Here is a 14,551-nt window from a genome sequence, read left to right as displayed (position 1 = left end):
GTGTTGTCTGATTGCTCTTCAAACTTCAGTTCTTGGACTATATCTGTTGTCTGATTAACTTTTGGGACAACAGAGTTCAATTGCTTCTGTTGTGTGAGTATAAATTAGAAGACACTAATTTGTTAAAAACAGATGTGTGATATGAATGATTGCAGTGTATTTGCCCCAATTTTGGCCATTCGTGCAGTCGCCATTATATCTATTCTATTGTCTGATCATTTGAACATCCCATTCCTAAATTAAATTGTGCATTCATTTGGTCCATTTACCAAATGAACAGTAGTTCATCAAATGATACACCACACAACATTTGAAGCTGGAAAAAGCAAACTGTAAATTGTAAGTAGTTCTGCAATGATACACCACAACATGAGTCTTTAAAGAGCAGAAGAGAATTAATCCCATTTGTAAGGGAACAAAACCGCACCAGTTCAAGCGTGCAAACCACAACTCTAACATGATGTTTGAATTCTATATCAAAACAAGCATAATCTACTCCTAAGTCACCAGTACTTCACCATGATCTTAACTTGAATACCACAGCACACATATTAAAAGTCCTTGTCTCCTACTGTGCTGTAGGAGCCATCTGCTTCAGTTTTGCTTGCAAAACTAACCCAGCTTCATCAGATATGCTTTTCTTCTTAGAAGCAACCTGCATATCAATTTACAATTTCGTAATTAGAAGAAAACAACAACAAAAAAGGAAGAACTAATAAGCAAAGAAAGAGTAGCCCTACTTTAAAGCAGTTTAAGGTATGCATTAGAGTCAAGAGGAGCATTTTTGTCCCCCCTTTGATTAAAACATACAAAGAAAACATTACAGCAATCAGCAATCTCCTAAACTCTGGATCAATGGTCACAGAAACACTACTCAATTGCGGCTGCCACAGAGCAGCAAAACAATGAATTTTTGAAGGTAATAGCAAAGTAGCTGAGATATGAAATTGGCATTACGAGTAGCAAACAAGAAACATATTATGCATAAGGAGGTTTTCAATTTCAGGTCTCGTATATGAGCAAGAAAGAAGGAAGACTAATCACCAAACCTAGCAAACGTAAGAAATATTGAAATAGATTCACAAAGAGGAGAACTTTGACCTCAACGAGTTGTTCGAAATTGGACTTGAGGAGATTGATCTTGCGGTCACAGTAGTCTTTGGCTTGAGGCATGTTCTTCTCGATGAAGTAGCCGGTGCCGACGTCGACGAGGACCTGGTCGGGGTCCTGGAGAGTTCCGGGGACGTAAAGGGAGGCGGTAAGAGGGACGAGCATCTTTTTGCCGGTGGGTCGGAGGGAGAGGTCGTGGAGGGCGGAGGAGGCGAGCTCGAGGCGGGTGGTGGCAGTGCGGATGTTGTTGAGAGAGTCCTGGAGAAGATTGACCTCCAGATCAGTTTGCTCTTTCACTGCCTTCAACTGCTCCACGCTCAGCTTCTCCATCTCTCCTCTCACGCTCATCGCCATCTTCAGTCGATCTTCAACATGCACATAAGATACTAGCACAAACAAGAATAGATTTTAGTAAAAGCCCAAATGAAAAGGTAGATGAATGCAGATGGCTGGAATATCATGTATGAATGTAAAAGAAATCAACAAATGTAAATCTCCAGGAAAGTTATGTTAAATTCAAAACCATATTAATATTTCTGGAACACATATTATAAATTAAAAGCGTCTTACTTGGTTACAATTTTATCAAACTTGTACATTTTACCAAACTTATTTTTCGGATTCAATTTTAGTTATATTCCGATCCAGATGGCCAGTGACAAAATTACTAGTGCAGTCTAGTAAATCTACTGAAAATTGAATCAGGCTTATATTAAAGTTCAAACAAATAAGCTCACCAACATCAGGTTCCAATTTTGCACTGTTTAAGTCTGACACTAGCTTGCTGATTGAGTCTTTTGTGCCATTCTAGATGAATCAGCAGGGACAAAAGGATCAGAACAAATGAAACCATATTAAAAGGGTTGAATACAAGTTACAAATTCTGCAAAATGAATAAGAAAAATGCACATAAAAAATGCATGATAACTTGAAACAAAATCAGGAGAGCACCATGGTAAAGGTGTGTCACAAGGTGGGAATACGTCCTAAATATAAACATATACATAATAATTTTTTCTGTAAATGCAACAAATTGACTATTACTGACTCTCTCAGCAATTAGGAAACAAATAACTACCTACACTAGGCATGGAAATCATTTCATTTCATAAGGTCAGGTTCTCACAATGTGTTTCTTTAAACGAGACTGTTATCTACTATGTTTTGAAATATCTACTTGTTTAGTACGTACCATTAAAATTCCACTAAATTAATTACCAAGGCAAAAATCACATAACGTAAACTTGCTTTTGTGAAACTAAATCAGGCAGCTTTTATACTAAACAAAAAAATTAATCGAAAAATGGAATATTTTTGAAAGATACTATTCTGAGTATCTAAAACAGAGAATGTAAAGCCAATCACATATATCATAATCAAATAATAAACCCAATCAAACCCTAAAGCACAAAAATTCTGAGCAGATAAAACAACTATATACTATAGGTAATGCAGAAAGAGAGACATTGTTGCATAAAAAAATAAAAAATAAAAAATACTTACACACTTCCAGTTTCCACCAACAAAAAACTGCAAAACAAACACAAGATTTCAATCAGATTTGAAAAATCCAACATTGAAGAATCCGCAACTTCATTGACTGAGAGACTAAAGATCTCTCATAGTAGTTTAAAAAGGATAAAAAGGATAGCCTATGCTGTTCTCTAAAACTTTACCATAGTAGTTTAAAAAGGATAACAATATCTGTTGATAAGGTGAGATGCATTTGTCACCACAGAAGCTGAAAACTCCTCAAAAATGCACCCTTTACACAACTAATGTTAGAGAATCACTCATCTATTGATGACAATCTATTGAATGCGATAACTTAACTCAACCTAGGTGCAATCAATCGTCTTTGATCCTCTTGAGAAGCTTGTTAGCCCAGCGTTTAACGCGTCGCTTCAGGGTATAGCCAACAATGATCCTAGCAACAAAGGCAATTGCACAGAACTTTGAGCATGTCCACAGGGACACCACTCCTCTGCAAGCAAACATAAAAAATTTACCAATTCAGTCCAATTGCAGAAATTCAATCCAACTATTGTAGTTCACTTAACCATAACACAAGTTCATATACTAATTCAAGCCTCACCAATACGTGAACAACTCTACTTAAACACAAGCCAAAACAAGTTTGGGAAGCTCAATAGCAAAACCCAGAATCAATTTGCGAAAAAGCGATTAAAGAACCAAACTTTGGTAGCATAATTGTTAGTTAAAGACAAGGCATTATGGACCTACTGCATAAATTGATCAAATACTTCACGAGTTTCACACCAAAGTAACCCAATTCACACATACAATCAGAAATTTATAAACTTTAAAAGGGTAGAGCTAGATGGGTCTGTACCTAACAGGTCTGGCGACTATAATACGAGACTGATCTGACAAAGCGGCAGAGAGGCCCTCAGTAGAACGAGGACCTTCAAAGGAAGAAGAAGAAGATGATGATGAAGCTTTTTCGGATTGGTGTGGGAGGAGCTGGTACATCATCCCCAGAAAAGTCACGTTCTTTTCTCTCTCGAAAGGCTCGGAATCCATGGTCGGAGATGGAGATCCGAGTCTCTGTTAAACTCCGGTGACTAGAGTGCACAATTTTAAGATCTGCTTATGAATATCAGAACCCTAAATTTTGCATCTCAGTGAATTGAAACAGTAAAGAAGAGCGAAAGCTGACAAATCCAAATCAAAATTGAATCAAAACAGTAAAGGAGACGACGAGAACTTACCAAGTTCTAGACAAATCGAATCAAAGGCGTGAATCGAAGTTCGAGATGACAAAATTGTTTAGGGCTCCTGTGTGAATCCAAGTCTAAGGCTGCTCCGATGTGAATCCACGGATTCACAGAGAAATCTCCTTTAGGGCTTCGAAGGGAAATCTCCCATTTAGGGCTTCGAAGGCTTCGCTTCGAAGGCGGTGGATTTAGGGTTTAGGATTGTGGAGTGAGTCGGGGCAGCTGTGGAGTGAGTCAGAGTGAGAGTCGGACAGCGAGGGAGTCAGAAAGAGAGTCGGGGTGAGTTGGGGTCAGCTGTGGGGTTTTGTGGAGTGAATGTCGTGTCGGGTTTAGCTGTGGGCATTAGTTTGGTCTGAATGGATTTTTTCTGAAGTGTTCTAATAGTTTGGTCTGAATAGATCGATGCTATTGTGTAGTTGTCTAGCGCTAGGACACATGGCCACATAAGCCATTAATTTCATCATGCAGGCATCAGACCATGGTTTTCCACATATCTGTTGTCTGAATGCCACTTAAAAAATTTCAGATTTGCCGCCTGCTGAGAGGGAATCGAATTTTGGGAGAGAGAATGCAGGGAAATTTTGGAGGGAATAGTGCCATTTTGAGGCAAATCTACACACATCCAAACTTTCCCAATATATCTCCCTTTATCAGACAACAGAAAGTAAAAAAACAGTTGTATGATATTTTGCAAGCTACACTCATACAACAGATATAACTATTCTGTTGTACTTTAGAGTATCAATTTGGAGCCAAATTTGAGTCAATCTAGGAGGGAAATCTGCCGCTATTTTTTTTATGATTCACACAACGGATTATTCTTGTAACCGTTGTGCAATGACCTTCTAAAAAAAAATTCAGAATTTTAACCTCCTTATACAACGTTAGTTTAGTAAACATGTTGTGTGATTAACTTTTCTTCATTACACAACGCATTTTTTTTGTTGTTGTGCAAAAAGTGTTGTGTGTTAACATTTTTGGTGTAGTGAGACTGAGAACATGACCATGATTTGTGAAGTATTGGCTTCAAGTAAGCTACCTGATGGAATGGCCTCTAACATTGCTAGATGTGTTAGAGTTTGAGAGAGAGTTAATAGGCCTTAAAAGCCATGATAGCCATATTATAATGCAGTATTTGCTTCCCCTGGCTATCCAGTATGCTCTCCCTAAATATGTTGCAAGGATCTTTATAGAGTTAAGCTCATTTTTTCGCAGTTTGTGTACTAAGGTGGGAACTGTTGGCACTTTCAATTCTTTGTCAAAACGGATTGCAATAGTCTTGTGCTTGTTAGAGCATTTAATGCCTCCATCCTTCTTTGACTTCATGGTTCACTTGCCAATCCACCTAGCTGATAAAGCTGCCATTGCTGGTCCAGTACATTTCAGATGGATGTTCCCAATTGAGAGGTGATCTATTATACTACTTTCAGCTTAGCTTTATATTTGCATTAAATTAATTTGCCAGTATAGTTCACTTGTTTTAGACTTACACAACTTATTGTGTGAATCGGAGTAAAATGCCTCCTGCCATTTTGGTTTTCCTAGAATTGCAAATCAGTCGATGCTTTATGGTAGAAGATAAAGGAGTAGATACATATGTTTATCTCATTAGGTATTCTGTTATGTCATGTAATGCCTCTGGTATTTATTCAAAACTATAGTAAAGCACACAGAAAATGCAAGCTTGCTGTTTGCATGAATTAGCTGCAAAGATATTCCTTATTCATATCTCAGAAACATTGTTTCATCTTTTCTATGCCTTCCAAGGAATTTGTAAATTTGCTTTGGGGTATCCCAAGACCCTCATCTTAATAATTTGTTTCTCATTAACACGTCTCACCATAATATATTGATGTAATATTACAATGCAGATTTTTAGGAACACTTAAGAAATATGTTCTAAACAAAGCTAGGCCTGAGGACAGCATTGCAGAAGGCTACATTGTGGAAGAATGCCTATCATTTTGCGGCATGTATCTTGGTGATACCACAGTGGGACGTATAAATCGGCTGAGGCGGAGTGCTGATTCAACTGACAGTGGAAAACGTGTTGGGCTATCTGTGTTTGCAAATCCTGGAAGATCACTTGGTGAGTTTAAATTATTCCAGCTAGATGATGCGGAATGGAATAGGGCACATCGTCATGTCTTGACAATACACCTGAAGTTTGGCCATATAAACGGTGAGATTAATGTATTTGATATATCTGAATTAGATATTTTGCGGTCATTCCTCAAAATTATTTCCATTCCAAGCTATATATTTTTGTTTTCTGGAAGTTCAATTTGGTATAGTCCAGTGATTTTTCAAAATGAATTTTAAATTAGATAATTATGAAATGATGTCGAGTAATAGGCTTGCTTTTGGTACAAAGTTGTGGCTCTGCTGAATATTGTTCCAATGTATTGTAAATATGAGGATATGTATTCAAGTGTTTCAATTAGGGAATGTACTACAAGATGGGCTCCAAACAGCACGCAAACTTTTGGTCATAATGGTCTGTAATGTTTGATGTTATTTCTATCTAAAGTAGAATTCCAAGTCTTATACATGCATATGACTGATACTTTTGTTATAGGACCATCTACCTTCCTTAATGTACTATTTGAATAGGGTTGTTCTTTCCTGGCTTGTTTAGTTTCCATATTGTGAACACTTTCCTTTATATCTCAGTTCCTAAAAACAATATTTTGGTTGCTAGGGAGTATGTTGAACGTGAGACAAGCAATATAGGTCCACGTGTGAGTGCAATGGCTGCAGCTAATCAAGCAAATTGCTTTCCCTGCATACTTTGGCGACCTGGTAAGTTATTTTCACATATAGCATGAGTTAATTGTTAGTAGACATCATCCCTCATTAGTTCTTGTATCACATAGTAATATTGGAGTATTTATTAACACAGATTGATGACGATTACATGAATGGAGTTGGTGATATTAGTGAGGATTTTTTAGCCCTAGCTAGAGGTCCTACCCGGTAGGCTAGGCGTTGGACCAAGTATATTATTAATGGATATAGGTTTCATGTTAAATCTGTTGACCATGGTAAAACATAGAATAGTGGTGTGTTTGTCGAAATGGAGACAGATAATTATGCTACGGTCAATGATCCTAATCCTAAGTCTCATATGGTGGAATACTATGGCATATTAAAAGATATAATAGAACTGAACTATCGGAATGGCCGTAAAGTAGTGTTATTTGATTGTGATTGGGTGAACGGAAGGCTTCGTCGAAGTGGAATTAAGAAGGATGATTTTGGATTCACCATGGTAAACTTTGAACGGTTGCTACTACCTCCGAACACTTTGGTTTTTGGTGGACAAGCACAGCAGGTGTTTTATGTGCAAGATCCAATTGAGAAAGAGTGGCATATTGCGGTGAATACAACGCCTAGAGATTACTTTGCTATGGGGATGACCACAAATCATGACCTAGTACCGCCACAAGAGTTGCACAATTCAATGATGGAGGATGATGAAGTAGAGGGAAGATGGGATATGACAGACATTCCGATAGCCGAAGAGCAGATGTGGTCTGAAGGTGAACCATGAATTTCCAGTTTCTAGGTGTTTATGTCTTGTAAAATTATATCTCATTTTGTGTATATTGAATGAGCCTGATTCAATTTGTAGACATCAATTAGTTTCACCTTATATCAGTGGGTTGATCAAGCTGGTGTAATGTGTACAATGTGTAATGTAATGAAGCCTTTTGGTACGTTTATCAAATCTAGTTATTATAATAGACATTTCGGTATTTTTTTTTTGGTATGAGTTATTCCAAATAAGGATGATAGACTCTTTTGCAAGTTATTAAGTGTCGATTGATCAAGGTGGATCCTAAGATCAGTAGATTCATGATGACAAAGGAAATGTAATCACTACATGATTTTTTTTTTTTTTAAATATTCACAACATGATTTAGACTACCCCCAACGTTACAAACCAAAGAAAGTAAGAAAAAAAATGGCATATACTATCCTAAGTTGAAAAGGTGAACATAAACTGACATTATTCCTAAAATACATTAAACAACTCTTACTTTACATGTGTTCACCACGACCAACCATCTTTTTCATACCAATCTCTTTCACTAGCTTCTTCTTTAACCCTACCTTCATTGATTGTAGTTCCAGCCTTCTTAGATGTCATGCTACAGACTTCCCCCTCACTTTCAGCGTATTAGTCTCCATGATAATGAGCAGTACTAATAATCTCAGTTTCACCACTATTTGAATCTGTTTTCGGTACGTTGTAGGTGTGCAAATGGAGTTAAATGAGGGCCGGTGCATGGAATATTTGAAGCCGCACGCGGTGGCGTTCCAAATTGAAAAACCTCGTCATTTGGTCGAGGCCTTGCATGTTGTCTACTAGCAACATCGATAGCTTGTTGGATACGCTCTTGTGATGTTGGTAGTGTGGGGACTAAGATTCTTAACATGTCTCATGCATTGATGTGTGGCCGATTAGGAAGGGCCGCATTGGACGAGTTTGCAGGAGAGTGTTCACGTTGATTTCTCTCATTCGGTGCATCATCATAATATAGACGAGATGATTTAGCACCGCGCTTCATTATTTCACTATACTAATAAAACGAAGAAAAAAAAGTTAAGTTCAAATTTAGAAGAGATTTCTAAATGAAAAGCATATATTAAAAAAATTAGTAGTATTATCAAAATCATGATGAAGACTTCGGAAAGAAATTTAAAGCCTTAATACATCCACTGCTAGTAACTAGTTACTACTAACCTTCAAAGAAATTGTTGATGCACTCGATCCAAAGACTGATTTCTAATGTGTGGAATTTATTGTGGGTTGGGACTTGGGAATGTTATTTATAGATACATTGGCCACCGTTAGTTGGGATAGAAAAAATAAAAGATAATTTAATAATTTTTCTGTTCACCATATAGCACTTATAAATATAAGGAATGAGGCTGATTGGAATCTCTTTTTAATAAAGAGATGAGAATATTGCAGCCTTACAGTATCATAAGCCAAACAGTTCCAATGCTAGGTCTTTTCATTGTTTGCGATAAGGGCGGGATAGTGCAAGATTCCACCACAAATTTGGGCTTCCCGCATATAATTTTCGCTTCAAAAATGAAAAGATGGACACGCGTGCTTAATTGCTTATCATTCTGTCAATGAAACGAAAGGTGGACCTTCGTCATCTGCACACAAGGATGGGTTTCTTTGTTTTGGGCAAAACCACTTTTTCAGAAAATTAATCTTCATCAAGTCGTCAATCTTGGAAGGCAATAGGCAAATTGAAAAGCTGAAAAAAGCATCTACAATCGTGCTTATCTTCAAAGGTGTCGGTTGGTAGAGGTACCTTTTACATATATTTTACTTTTACCTCTTTATATATGGTTTGTCTGATCTATCTGCCTAAACTCTTAATTAACTTGTGCAATTAGATCTTTATGGAGTTAATGGCTTAGATGTAATGGACGTTATGCACTGAGAATCTTGATGATTGTTGGTGGAATAGTTGAATAACGGGACATGATGAGTTAATAGTTAAGCAATCCTTATTTGGTGTGTTGTTGTTGGTTACTTTTGAATCATATGGGTATAGGGTTTACTCATTCATCTGGAACCATATATAAATATATGCACATAACGATTGCAGGTTTGAGTAATCTGATTAATTGTTATGTGCAGATGAGTGATTATAACTTGCAATTCTTAGGCAACGTATCTGAAGTCAATGATAGCCAAGATGTTAGCCAACACACACAAAATGATGATGAAGGTGAAGAAATTCTTATGAGGATAATTAGGGGAGATCATAGCATGACACCAAACCATGCTGATCGCGCGGTGAATGAGATGAATGCATCTAGAGGATCTGTTAATAGAAATATCGGAGATATGAGATCAAAAACTAGACATGGGACTAGGAAGAGGGCTGGAAAAATCAAGAAACACAGGGGTAAAAATAAGGTAAACTTTGCTCCTTATGGCCCTGAGAAGATGCTGTTTAACAAGTTTGGGCAGCCGGTTGCACCAGCTGAAACTGTTGCAAGGTTCTCAAGGTATATAGGATAACTTGCAAGAGAATCTTCTATGTTTCCAATCAATGTACCTGACTTCAGGAATTTTAAAGGGACCGGAAGGGTTGAAAGTGCATGGGAAGAAATAAAGGTAATATGCATGATCTCTTACTAACTGAAATATATACTTAATTTTATGAGGATGATTATTTACTTGTGGAGTTTGTATGTAGGCAAAAATAGATTAGTCTAAGCCACAAACCTTGGCAATTATGAAAAGAATTCAGAAAGTAGTGAAGAAGAAATTAAATGCGCGTTGGGGAAAACACTAGCACAGACTTTATGTTGACTACTATATGGAAGACAAAGGACATGCTGAACGATTTGTATGGCCAGATGGGGATGTGAATCAACTACAATGGCGTGCATTGGTACTTCATTGGGACAAATTTGGTGAGGTACAGTTTTCCCCATAACCATGATAGCTATATTTGAGTTTCGATCTCTATAGTGTTCAACTTATAAATATAATGACAACTAAAAGTGAATGTGGTGGTTTGAAAACAATAGAAAAAATCAGTGACTACCAAGAAGAATAGAAGTCAGTTGAAGGTGGCTGCAAACACCGGAACAAAGACATTTGCCCAAATACGATCTGAATGGGTGAGATTTTAATATTGGTCGATCATCTGGTATGAATCTTTTAATTGAAAACCTGATAGTACTATTGGATATATAGGCATACTAGTACTTAAGTTGTAACAATTATTATCAGTTCATCACATTTGAAAGCATGCTGCTATATAATTATGGTGCATTTCATTTTCAATTAAATATATGCAAAATCATCTTCATAACACTACAAGAAAAGTAGTCTACAACAACATCATAATAACAACATGCTCTAATGCTCGTTGTTACATACAATCTTCAACAACGGGTAAAGAATGTACATCGTAGAAAACTGTTTGTCACCACATGCATCCTTTGCATGTTGTTAATTTAGCTATCAACAACTTACCTTGCACGTTGTTATCTGCAAGTTGTCAATTGAGTTATCAACAAGCAAACGTGCATGTTGTTGAAAATTTTAAGAACCATGACGTGCGGTGAACGCTGTCAAAGCTTTGAAATGAAAAACAAAAGAAAAATAACAGAAAATTGTGCAGGAATGTTGCTGCTATAATCTAAATTTTAATGCACTTTTTAACTTTGAGGATAATTTTCAGAAATCCTCGACAAAAACGAAAGAAAATAAAGCCTTGTCTAAAACTCACTGAACTAAAAACCCACTCCTTATTTACCCTCCTGGCCTCCTCTCCTTATCCCCCAACTGAAAACCCTAATTCAAATTGTTTATTTCGAATCCTCAGCTCCGATTCAGTCTCTCTGCCAATTTTGGCGCCAAATTCGAATTGCATCGATAGGAGCTACCATGGCGCTACTGAAAAATCACAGGCCAACGCCAATTTGATGCAGGTGAGTTCGCTTTTTGCAACTTAGGAAAGCTTAGCAATTTGACCTAGAATTGTACTGAATTAGGTGTTTTTGTTATTAGACGCCATTAACGTATTGACCTAGAATCGTCCCCTTTCTCTCACTCAGATTCCATTTCGGATCGACCTGTGGCAGTTCGCGTAATTTCGATCGAACAAAATGTAGGGTTTTGAAGCGATGACCTTCAGTTCACGGTGGGCCGGTGGCTACTTGAAGGCCATCATCCGGGGACAATGTGCCGATCTTCTCACCGCTGCTGATTACAACAATTTGTGCTAGTCCGAGACCCTCAACGACATTAAGATGCACCTCTCTGCCACCGAGTACGACCCCTCCCTCCAAAACGGTGCGCTTTAGTGTATCTCTCTCTCTTATCGTGGCTTGCATTTTAATTTGTTCGTAGCTGAGGAAATTGAATAGAATTAGAGACTGAATTATGGATCTTATGCTTTGATAGTTTGATTTGATGTAGTTTCCTACTGAAATGATGCCTATTGATCTGGATTTGTAGTTTTCTCTAGGTAATGATTTGGCTTTGGTGTTTGGTGGTGTTGATTTCAGAATTAGTATGAGCAACAATCATATGGTGTCATAATTCGATCAGAGGTGGTTTATCTTTGAATGCACCTAACATTCCTGCATGTATGCAAACAGATTGCATCTGGATATCTGTAGTAGAACGAGGGATTTGGATTTTGCTGCCTAGCTCTGGTTTATTGTCATGCATGCATATACAAAAGATGGTTTATGTGTGCACTGGTTCTTTTCTTTTGCATCTAATCGTTTGCACTTAAATTGGGTTGTCAATTGTGTGTACTGCAATTTTAAACAATGCTATTGTTTGAATAGTTATTGTCTATCTGTACGCAATCTTAGGATCTTTATCTAATATGTTGGTATATATATGAGTTTATATGAACTTATAATAGACAAACACACACAAGCATACATGATAGATTCCTTTTTCCTTTTCTATTAGGGCTGTCTTAGGCCATGCTTCCTATACCTAGACCATTTGTATATAGAGAAAGTATGACCAGCCCTCAATTTTGCTAGTTGCTGGCTGATAAATAATCTCCACTTTGTAGAATCATAGACCTGAGAATGAATCTTGTCTACATAATTCAAATTACAAATCTGTTAGGCCCTTTAGGAACAACACAGAATGGTAAAGAATACCCTCAGTCTATTACCGATCAGACAAATGGTGGGAGCCTTTCGTGGTGCTTTTCTTTATGTTGATGGGGGAGAATGGTTGGGAAATGATTTGGAAGGAAATATGGTGTTGTTGATTCCCTAGGTTTGGCATGAGGAATATTCCAACATAACATTCTTTGTACACCTTTAGAGTAGGTTTGTCATGAACTCATGATATCTGATATACTTCCAATCTTATGAATCTTAATGCATTAGTGTCTGTAAGTGAAGTATTTACTATTTATGTATTAAGCACCATCGAGTTTGTAGTGAGAGAAGCATATATAACTAACTCTGCTTCTTATCAATATGTAACAGGTATATATGGCTACCTCAGCCAAAAAGGCTATGGTTGTCCATGTTATGAAAATACTATCTGCAGATGTCATTTGTTTTATTGATATTTTAGTTTCCTGACCATTAGTCTCTGTTCATGACCGTCATTTTGTTGTGTAATTGATTTGCTTTCATTATTATTAATTGCATTGTGTGTTAAAATAGTGGAAAGAGTTTGTTACTTACTGTTGTACTTTAGTTCAGATACTAAAGTACACTCCTCAAACAATTTTGATTTTTAGTTTTAAGTTCTAGTATTAATAATTGCATGGAATTCAAAAAGATAGTTTGAGTTTGTTTAGGATTATTTTCTTTGAAAGGGAAGATGTTGTTCTATGAGCCGAGATGTTGGCCCCATTGGCATTGGAACTTGAAGAAGAAAGATAGATTTGTTTAGGGTGAAATCAAAAGGAAGTGTGGGATAGATATGCAGGGCAATATATTTCAATCTTTATGTATTTGTTTAGTATATGTCTAGGATTGGAGACTGATCAGCAGTATGATTTATTAGGTTTCAGTAATTTATGTTCTCAAGTTAGGTCCTTTTATGAGAAATTTAAGAGAAGAAATTCCATTTAAGGTTTGAAGTAAGATTTAAAATGTTGTTTGGCATGGCAATCGTGATTGGCCTTATGCTTCATACTAACACAAAGCAACTGATTAGAGGACAAAATTACCAAGATGCATTGGAAGTGCTCAGCATTGGGGAGGTTAGTTGCTGCTTTTTGCAACTGATAGTTTTCTTCTTATGAAATTTGACATGTCATATGGCTTGTCATAGCAGCTTTGAATATGTTTCCAATAACTAAGAATGACACACACAGGAAATGAATGTGGAATTTAATGAAGGCATAACTTTAACTTTTTCTTTGGCATGGGTTTGCCTTGCGTTTCTTATACTCAGTCATTACGAAAATTTGATGAGAACAGGAAGCACTAAGAGCTTTCGGTATGGTACATATCCCAATCAAGAACTTCATGGCTTGATACCTGATCAATTATGAAGAAGATGAAGTGGTGGCTGAAGGAAAGATATCTTCAACAAACCCAAGTACAAAAGTAAACCGGGAAGTACTCTGCTGTACTAGATGCCCAAAGAATTTAGAACTTTGTGATGCATGTTTTGTAAAGAATTATGTACAAGAACTTCAATGAAATGTATATTTTTCTTTTACATGGTTATAGTGTACTAATATTGGCATGTGAATGTGCTTAAGTAATGGTGAATGTTTTTAGAGGTATATGAAAGAAGAACCAGCAAATTGGCTGCAATAATGTATACTGAAATGTTATAACAACATATTTAGTAATATGACAACATGCCATATATGTTGTTGAAAACTAAAGACAACATGCTGAGAGCGTTGTTAAAACTTACGACACTCATTCGAAACGTTGTTGAAAATTTATGACAACGTACAAAACTCATTGTTGAATAATTACAACAACTTACTTCGCCTCTTTTCGACAACGTGCAAAGCGCGATATTAAGGACTCTTGGACTTTTAATGACTCTGGCATCTACAATGTGCGCCGAACGTTGTCGAAAGTGATTGACAATGTGAATTGCATGTTGTTAAACATGTTTTTTCTTGTAGTGTAAAGAGTTCCGGGTTCCTGAAAATCAATAATGCTTTTTAACTTATGGGTATATGTGTGTGTGTGTGTGTGTT

At 36.8% G+C, this 14,551-nt stretch overlaps 3 protein-coding genes across 6 annotated transcripts; 1 reads left to right on the top strand and 2 right to left on the bottom strand.

Moving 5' to 3' along the window:
- Window positions 1–518: 518 nt before the first annotated feature.
- On the bottom strand, window positions 519–2,643 carry LOC112174114 (probable prefoldin subunit 5). Its single transcript, XM_024311816.2, has 4 exons — window positions 2,614–2,643; window positions 1,848–1,917; window positions 1,102–1,496; window positions 519–655 (listed from the first exon to the last, which is right to left on the bottom strand). Exons 3-4 carry the CDS (start codon window positions 1,462–1,464, stop codon window positions 569–571), a joined length of 450 nt encoding a protein of 149 aa, XP_024167584.1. The 5' UTR covers window positions 1,465–1,496; window positions 1,848–1,917; window positions 2,614–2,643; the 3' UTR covers window positions 519–568.
- Window positions 2,644–2,958: 315 nt separating this feature from the next.
- LOC112170765 lies at window positions 2,959–3,654 on the bottom strand. Its single transcript, XM_024308071.1, has 2 exons — window positions 3,464–3,654; window positions 2,959–3,094 (listed from the first exon to the last, which is right to left on the bottom strand). Exons 1-2 carry the CDS (start codon window positions 3,652–3,654, stop codon window positions 2,959–2,961), a joined length of 327 nt encoding a protein of 108 aa, XP_024163839.1.
- Window positions 3,655–9,009: 5,355 nt separating this feature from the next.
- On the top strand, window positions 9,010–14,072 carry LOC121050201. 4 transcript variants are annotated; one of them, XR_005802338.1, is made up of 7 exons: window positions 9,010–9,180; window positions 9,517–9,999; window positions 10,082–10,306; window positions 10,419–10,511; window positions 11,222–11,327; window positions 11,454–11,691; window positions 13,809–14,072. XR_005802338.1 is itself a non-coding variant. In XM_040509600.1 (3 exons), exons 2-3 carry the CDS (start codon window positions 9,517–9,519, stop codon window positions 9,975–9,977), a joined length of 390 nt encoding a protein of 129 aa, XP_040365534.1. In that variant the 5' UTR covers window positions 9,010–9,180; the 3' UTR covers window positions 9,978–9,987. The 4 variants fall into 4 exon arrangements, 1 of the variants encoding a protein (XP_040365534.1); XR_005802337.1 differs by having other exon boundaries at window positions 11,454–13,588; XR_005802336.1 differs by having other exon boundaries at window positions 11,454–14,072.
- The last annotated feature ends 479 nt before the right edge of the window (window positions 14,073–14,551 follow it).

The sequence above is a fragment of the Rosa chinensis genome, chromosome 6 (genome assembly GCF_002994745.2).
Source record: "Rosa chinensis cultivar Old Blush chromosome 6, RchiOBHm-V2, whole genome shotgun sequence".
NCBI classification, from domain to species: Eukaryota; Viridiplantae; Streptophyta; class Magnoliopsida; order Rosales; family Rosaceae; genus Rosa; species Rosa chinensis.
This window is presented reverse-complemented; position numbering and strand designations above follow the sequence as displayed.